Source organism: Lepidochelys olivacea (genome assembly GCF_965140295.1).
Source record: "Lepidochelys olivacea isolate rLepOli2 genome assembly, chromosome: 10".
Taxonomy (NCBI): Eukaryota; Metazoa; Chordata; order Testudines; family Cheloniidae; genus Lepidochelys; species Lepidochelys olivacea.
The window spans coordinates 72644761-72652926 of NC_140420.1; the positions used below are offsets into that span (position 1 = coordinate 72644761).

Here is an 8166-nt window from a genome sequence, read left to right on the forward strand (position 1 = left end):
ATTAGAGGAGTCGTGCAATGACACAACTCTCCTTTACCAATGGTGGAACCAACCAAATAACCCGCAGTCCCTGTCTGACTCCTAATCACCACTTTCTGCTCTTCCTCTCCTGCAGATCAACAGCCTTTGGCATCCTCAATGGTCTCTGCAAGGTTGGTGCCATCCTGGGGAACTCTATCTTTGCCTCCTTTGTCGGGATAACCAAAGTGGTTCCCATCCTTCTGGCCTCCTCTGCGCTGGTTGCAGGAGGACTGCTAGCCCTGAGGCTACCAGAGACTCGAGAACAGGTCCTGATGTGAGAAGTTGGGCAGCAGGGAAATGAAGAAGAGCTACAAAAAAGAGCCATGTCTAGAAAAATCAAAATGTCCATTTATCCTTTTCTGCGGATACCTCAGATATGGGGAGGGGGGAAAACAACCCCTAATTTAAGACCATTTCCCATCCATGATTGGCTCTTTGCAACCAGGGTACATACACACTGCAGCACTTTGCTCATTTGCTTTAGATCCAACCCACACTGGGGAGAGACTGAGGATCTGTCCTTCCCATGCATGCATGGGCATAACTGACACAAATATTAACAGCAGCATTGTGTGTGCAGGAATCAAGGGGGAGAACAGATTCAAACCCTTATATGCCCTAGATGAGTTGCAAGAAAACATCTGCATTTACAAGCTGTCTTGGCTTGCAAAAGAACTGGAAGATAGTTAACAAACCAACTCTGCTGAGGTTAGGTCTAGCTTTGGGGGTCAAGATTTCCAAAAATGACTAGTAATATGGAATATCTTGATTTTGGGGGGCCCAATTTGAGACACCTTTCAGGGGCCTGATTTTTAGAGGGTAAGTGCTCAGTGCTTTCTGAAAATCAGACCCCTTTATATTATCTCTAGTTGGGCACCCAGAATCACTAGTCATGTTCTTGAGCCTAGATTTTTTAAAAATAAAAATATATCCTATTTCAATTTCTAATTTTAAATCTCTATATTGTTCTCACCAAGAAGAATCTAAAACTAAAACAAAACTAAAAACCAGTCCCACTAACCCAAGACATCCAGAGCAATCCCTAGGAAGAGACGTTATTCTTGTCTAGTTAACAGTTCTTTAATGGTGTTGATTTTAGGATATTTGTATAATAGGATTTTTTTTCTGCCTAGTTCTGTTTAAGAGAAATTGGCATGATGTTGGGGATTCTGCAAACCAAATGTGTATATATTATGCGGTGTAAATAGGGGACAATTTTTGTTTAAAGTCTAGAGGATGGTAACTACTAGAATTTACCAGCATTTTAGCCATATTAGTTAAGGAAAATGATGTGTGAGTTTCCTATAGATTTGGGTCTTATTGAAGCACTGTAAGCACAATTATTTATAGCTTTTTAACCTGATGTCTAGAGAATGCACTTAGCAAACTTTCATTGTACAGTACATTTAATTGTCTGTTAAGTGGGATAATGAAGTTTTAAATTCTGTAAAGATCATTCTTGGAATTCCTATGATTCCTCATGATATGACTTTGGCTTTGCCACACAACTAGACACAAAGTGATACAGTAGAACCTCAGAGTTATGAACACCAGAGTTACAAACTGACTGGTCAACCATACACCTCATTTGGAACCGGAAGTACGCCCTCAGGAAGCAGAGATAAAAAAATGCCACTACAGTACAGTACTGTTCTGTTGTTAAATGTAAACTACTAAAAAAAAAAAAAAAGGGAAAGTTTAAAAAAAAGATTTGACATGGTAAGGGCACGTTTCATTTAAATTAAGGTGGTTAAAAGCAGCATTTTTCTTCTGCATAGTAAAGTTTCAAAGCTGTATTAAGTCAACGTTCAGTTGTAAATGTTTGAAAGGACAACATAACGTGTTCAATGCCCGTTCCCCAGATGTTCGTAACTCTGAGGTTCTACTGTACACGTTCAGTTGCATTTTTGGATATATATATATTTTGGAAGCAAGAATGAAAGGCAAAAAAATAAATCTTCTGCTGCTCATAACAATACAGATAATGCTAATCAGACCATTAGCAGGCACAGAGGCGGGCTGGCATCTAATGGGACCAGATGAGTCATGGGAAATTTGTGTCACTTATGACAGTTTGTGACATAAAAAGCTGTTTGGTACTATTGCCACTGTCAAGTTTGATGGAGAAGTGGCACAGTGCAAAGGAAAATCAAGGTTCCCATTTGTGCTTTTAAAAATCACTGGTTCACATTTGAATCCAAGCTGAAAATTGACAAAATCCACAAGGATTTCCCCTTTACCAACAAGGCAGCAGTGAAATGAGTTATAATACCACAGTTACCATAACATAATGCATCTTACTATACAGAAACTACTAGGGATGATCACTAATTTGGCTAACAGATCACTAGAAACTCACATGCTGACTGGATTTTGGAGTTATGGGGATCACTTGCTCTTTGTTTTGCCTTTTTCCCCATCCACCCACTGAGTTGAACTGCCTTGTCCACGTCCTCCCTCTCCTCTTTCATGACCTCCAAAAGCCATATTGATCTCCCCACTGGGTCCCCTGCCTTTAAGAATAGGAAAATGGCCACTCTGAATCCCCTATACCTGGGGTTAAAGACTTTAAAGTCTAACTCCTCTGCTGCACAGAGGCAGTTATATATAAGCAGTAACTCACATTAATATTGTCCCCTGATAGCTGCGGGATTCATTCATGGCACCACTGTAAGGAGTATATTTTCTACAGTAGAAGTATACAGATATATGTAAATCATGGGAAGCAAATGTTTCTGTGACTTCTTGGCCCTGACACTAAATCTCCATTGGGTTTCACTGTTCTGTGGTCAGCTCAAGCAAGGAAATTGCAGTATATAATTGTGAAACTCCCAGGTTACAACTGGCTATGGATTTTTCCGATTTAGGTTGAGGTTTATGAAAGTGATAAAATCATGAGCTGCTGTAATAATTCTAGGCTTCTTATGCCTCGTGTCTTCAGCTTACAGATAGCTTTGAACCCTTCTCTACTAGGCTTCGAAAGGGCTAGATCCAGCTTTCTTCATGCGCAGCACCCGTTCCCTCGGAAAGACTGAAGCTAATGCTGCTATGTCCTTTTAAATATGGCAGCAGTACACGGGCACCTCCTTAACCCCTTCTCTGCTGCTGAAGATTGTGTCCGAGAAAGCAGCGTTCCCTAAAAAACATCCCATCCTTGCCCACTGCTGGAGGTAGACATGTACTTCAGCACTGAAGAGATCACAGACTTCCTTGTGATTAAACCACTATAGGGCGACTCACTCCATTTGTCTCGGTGTACTTAGGGAGAATGTTTCATGTTCTGGGTGATTGTATTGCATCACTCTGTGATGTCGAGTTCATCTCTATTTATTTTACTAGGCATTGTTAGTCAGGTAAGTATGTAGTGCTGGGACATTCAAAAGTACTAACCTGACCCAATTGTGTTCTGCACTGACTTTGTACAATGACTGTAGCCACAGTGTTTATATTGAAAAACCCATCAATTCCCTCCTGAGGAGGTGGAAACTGAGAGCTTCAGTTATTGGAAATGGGGAAGTAGGAGATGGTCACTGAAACTTTAGAAGCCTTTCTTCTTCCGGGGATTAATCTTCCCCAGAGTCTGCATGATGGAAGTTTGGATTCCATAGGTTTGTGGGGACAAAATACTAAGCAGTAGACAGTGGGTATCAGGCTTACACTAGCCAGGGACATCAGCTAGATGATATAAAATGCCTGTTGCCTCTCTAATGACTATGAATCAATCACTCAGAGGTGCACAGGATGCTGCCCTTGTATCTTGATGGATGGTACAGTTCTTGTCTGTGAACTTTGGATGAGGAGTTCACCAGCCCAATTCTAACGTGAAAGCTTAGACACACACTGCATCTGATCACTAATATCACAATAGTCTGAGAAGGGATGATACAATGCTAGGGATATAACAAAGACTGTAGCATGGGGAAATAAAGCCTTGTTTGTTCTTATTACAGAGATCTGTCAAATCCCTAAATACACCCTCAGCACATCCTGTTTTTTGTTCACCTGCAGCCCAATTATCTCCCTGTAAAGCTGCACCCAACCATCCAGTGATTTTATCCTCACCTTACTGCCTTGTAGTTTTTAATTAGACTTGGGGCCAAACCAAAATGCTGGATCTGCGTGTATGCTGAACTTTGGGAATGTTTGGAAACAGATCTGAATTTTGAGCTGCTGCCAACTCCTTTTCAGAATCAAAACCGTGGATCCCAACAGCCCTGTATGTTGGGAAAGTTCTGATTTGGATCCAAATTGTGTGGACTGGGCCCATCTCTACTGTTAAATCTTTTCCATATGTAATTTCTCAGACAAGACCAATATTTTACCTGCCTATTTCTGGTATTTGCTACAGTTAAAGGTCATCTCTAGTCTTAGAATGTCCTGGATACACTGGACCATCCACAGCGGGGACTGGTTCCTGGCTATAGGAAGCCCTCTTAGTGAGCTTCCTTTTCACTGAGTATTCGCTCCCCAAAGCAGTTAGATTTCATAGACTTTAAGGCCAAAAGGGCCAGTATGAACATCTAGCCTTACCACAGGCAATAGGAATACATAATGAAGAGGGGGTTCTGCCTCAAACTCCATGGATCTCCAAGGATCAGCCAAAGGCCCATCTGGCTCTCTCCATTCACACAGTCCAGGGCATAATGGGTGAGACACATGCCCTACCACCTGGCCAGGAGAAGCGAAGCATGTAGAGAATCCCTTCTATGGATGACTCTAGGGGGTACAATCTGGCCCTCTGTGCTGACTTTTCCTAACTGTAGAGTGGAGTTGATGAGACTCACTGGCAACACAGGGGCATCCTGAGTCTTGATCCATTAGTGTTTGTAAGCATGCTGAGATCCTCAGGTGGGAGGTACCAGAGAAGTGCAAAGGATTACTATTTGTGCTGTTCTTCATCTTATTAGAATAAAGATGCCATGGCACTTACTGGAGGATGCTAGTCTGAGCATCCTGGCCCCATTCTAATATGGAGAATTACATACTGCCTCCCTAAGTTCCCTGTTGCTTTAATTGAATAGAATACTCTCCATCCCTTTCTTTACCTTAGCTGTGCAGAGCTTCCTCTTGCTTAGAACTGCCTCATTCAACCCCAGTGGTGGCCACAGTTTGGCAGAGGGCGAGGTGACCTCTCTCTCTGTATACTGTCAGCTGTAATTCAGGACCGCTCTCTGAGACTTTAAAAAGGCAATATATGAACCTGTCATAATATTATTACTGAAACATGAGCCACAGATCCAAAATCTGGAGCTAGATCCAAACTTCTTCTAAGTTGGTAGTGATCAGATCTGGGGATCCATTACAGAGATAGGATGGAGCCAGATCTGATCATGGGATTCTATTTGGGGACAAGTGCTCAGATTTTTAGTAATGGAATTTACTTTCCAGAAGACACACACACGGGGTGTTCAGGCCAATGTGTAACAGAACCCCATGCTCCATGTGTACTGGCAAATCTCTCTCTTACATGCTCACCACTGTATCAGCAAAGGCTGCTTTTAGGGGGGAAACAAACCAGGAAGAGTGAGACAAACGAAACCAAACCAAACCCCCATAACTTCTTTGCTGTATGTTATTCTAGAGCTCTCTAAACTTGTATGCATTGTATGTTTCACTGTAAATAAATATCCAGTGTGGTACATTTAATGGAATGTTTCGTGTAGATGTTCTCTCAGCTGACTCTGTATGTGTGAAATGGCCAATTCCATTTCCTTGGTTTCTTTTCTTTATTTTTTAAAAAATGTTGGTTTGATCCATGTCTGACTGTCACTGGAAAATGGAGTCATAGCAATGGACTTTGTTTTTGTTCTGTCACATTAAAATCTGGAAGAAATAAAACAAATTCTTGCCGTGTCCATGCTTCAATGTATAGCTCACCTTCTTCTACTAGGGCTGTAGCTGCTGACCGTTCACCTCAAAAATAAGGGTCTTCAGTGTATGTAGGATACCTGTATCCTCCCTGCCAACTTGATTAAGTCTCATTCCTACCACTGTTTTGTCAGGTCTGATATTTTCTAACGTACTGTACAGAAAACCTCGTGTCTTGAAAGCAACCGATGGAGAGGGCACCCAAGAAAAACAATGACCTCCAGACACAGCAAAATTGTGTCTTATTGTAAGAAAAGACTTCATAAATAAACATTTCTCTTTATAAGCTAGTACCACTGTCACCGTGACTCAGTGGGTCACAACTGAGAATACCAAATTCAGGACAAACTGCCGAGAAACACAGCAGGACACACACCAAAAGTGGTGGTTATTATCCCATAAGATATACCAAACCAGCAACAAAAGTAAACTTCTGTCTCACCGCACTGGCTAACAAGAAGTCAGAAAAGCAGTCTCCTTAGGCATTCCAGTCCTGGATTCAACACCCAAACACTAGACTTAAATATGAGTGGTTGTTTAAAACCAATTTAATCAAACAAAAGGGTTCTTCCGATCCACATACCCAGGTCAATATACAACTCAGTTCTTACCCAATAATCACGCTGTTGCCAGTCCTTTAGTATCTAAAATCTAAAGGTTTATTTATAAAAAGAAAATAAAGAAGGAAGGAAGGAAGGAAGGTGAGAGTCAAAATTGGTTAAAGGAATCAGATATGTACCACAATTGCAAAGTTCTTGGATCAGGCTTGTAGCAGTGATGGAATAAACTGCTGGCTTGTTAAGTCTCTGGTGCTTCCAAATCACTGGAAGGTCCTCAGTCCCTTAGTTAGAATGCTCCCATTAATATAGTCCTTAGTCCAGAGGTTTGAGAAGGGAAGAGGCAAATGGAGATGTTTCCAGGGCCTCTTATAGTTTCTCTCAGGTGAAGAGAAACTCACTGTGCAAAATTACAGGTAGCAGATGGTGTTTGGGGTCACATGGGCAAGTAACATGTCCATGCCTGATTTCGCTTGGTCACAGCAGAAGACATTACCTATATTCCAAATGAAATGTTCACAGGCAAGTCCATTAAGTGTAGATAGGCATATCCCATGGTCCATTGTGAGTTAAGTGTTCCTTGATGAGCCATTTAACTTGAATAGTCCCTTCAAGATGTGCAGGCTAAATACCTTGTGGGTGCTACCCAGGAGCAAACATATTTGAAATACAGGTATAAAGCCAATACTCAGAACTTCAAATACAAAAATGATACATGCATACAAACAGCATAATCATATTCAGCAAATCATAACTTTTCGATTGACACCTTACTTGACCCCCTTTGTACAAGATTTGTTGCAATTATATAACAGTGGTAGCAACAATGATCTACATGGTCATATTTTAATGAGATAACATCACAACCACCAATCTAAAACAAAGCTATATCACCATGGAGTCATCCATATTTTCCACCTGTAATTATGTGTAGACATGGTTTAGGACATGCAGATATCTAAATATTTAACTGTGCTTGAAAATCAGGTACGTAGACATCTAAGTGGCATTTTCAGACTCAATTAATGGCTTTCTGTGCAAAAAGGGAGGCCAGATTGACAGACAGCAGGACACAGAGCTGTAGACAGACTAGCACATAGTATATATGTGTACACAAACATTGTAGCCATGTACATTTATTATTCATCACACAGCCCCCTAACGGTAGAGGTACTTACAGTCAAATTAAAAGAACATATGCTACAAGGAACAACAATTATGCACAAGGAAGCATGGATATATCATCCACATGGAGATCAGAGCAGGAAGTCTGAAAAATAAGTGGGGCTCAGACACAGATTCAAGCTATATCTACTATATAGGATGGAATGCCGGGCCTGCCGCACAAAGTTCAGTTCTGGACATAAACTTCAGTGACGTTTAGAAGGGCTTGCACCCAGGGTTTGACTTTGACCCATCTCTGATGTGGTGCTAATGAATTTAGTTTGCTGAAAGATGCTACAATCAGTGCTCAAGTTCTCTATCTACAGAACAGGCGCAACAACCTAAAGCGAATCAGAGAAACGTTCAAGGACAAAGAAACATAACACATTGCAACTGGAATAAATGAAACAAAGAGGTAGCTCCAGCTCCATTGGTAGGACAACTTCCCTAATCTGAGACTTACCCAGGTCCCTCAGCCTTCCAGTGGACTGCAGTTCTACGGGGTGAACCAAAGTGAGCATTTTTCTAAGTGAGCTGTTAGGGACTGAACTAAGCA

The 8166-nt window shown here is 41.4% G+C and overlaps 1 protein-coding gene across 3 annotated transcripts in view; it reads left to right on the forward strand.

Moving 5' to 3' along the window:
• The window catches only part of SV2B (synaptic vesicle glycoprotein 2B), a 113096-nt gene extending 107220 nt beyond the window's left edge, over window positions 1-5876 (forward strand). For all 3 annotated transcript variants that reach the window (XM_084640606.1, XM_084640604.1, XM_084640605.1), the window contains exon 13: window positions 116-5876. In XM_084640606.1, coding sequence (XP_084496732.1) covers window positions 116-299 — 184 coding nt within the window. In that variant the 3' untranslated portion in view covers window positions 300-5876. The remainder of the gene's footprint in view (window positions 1-115) is intronic.
• Window positions 5877-8166: the final 2290 nt, after the last annotated feature.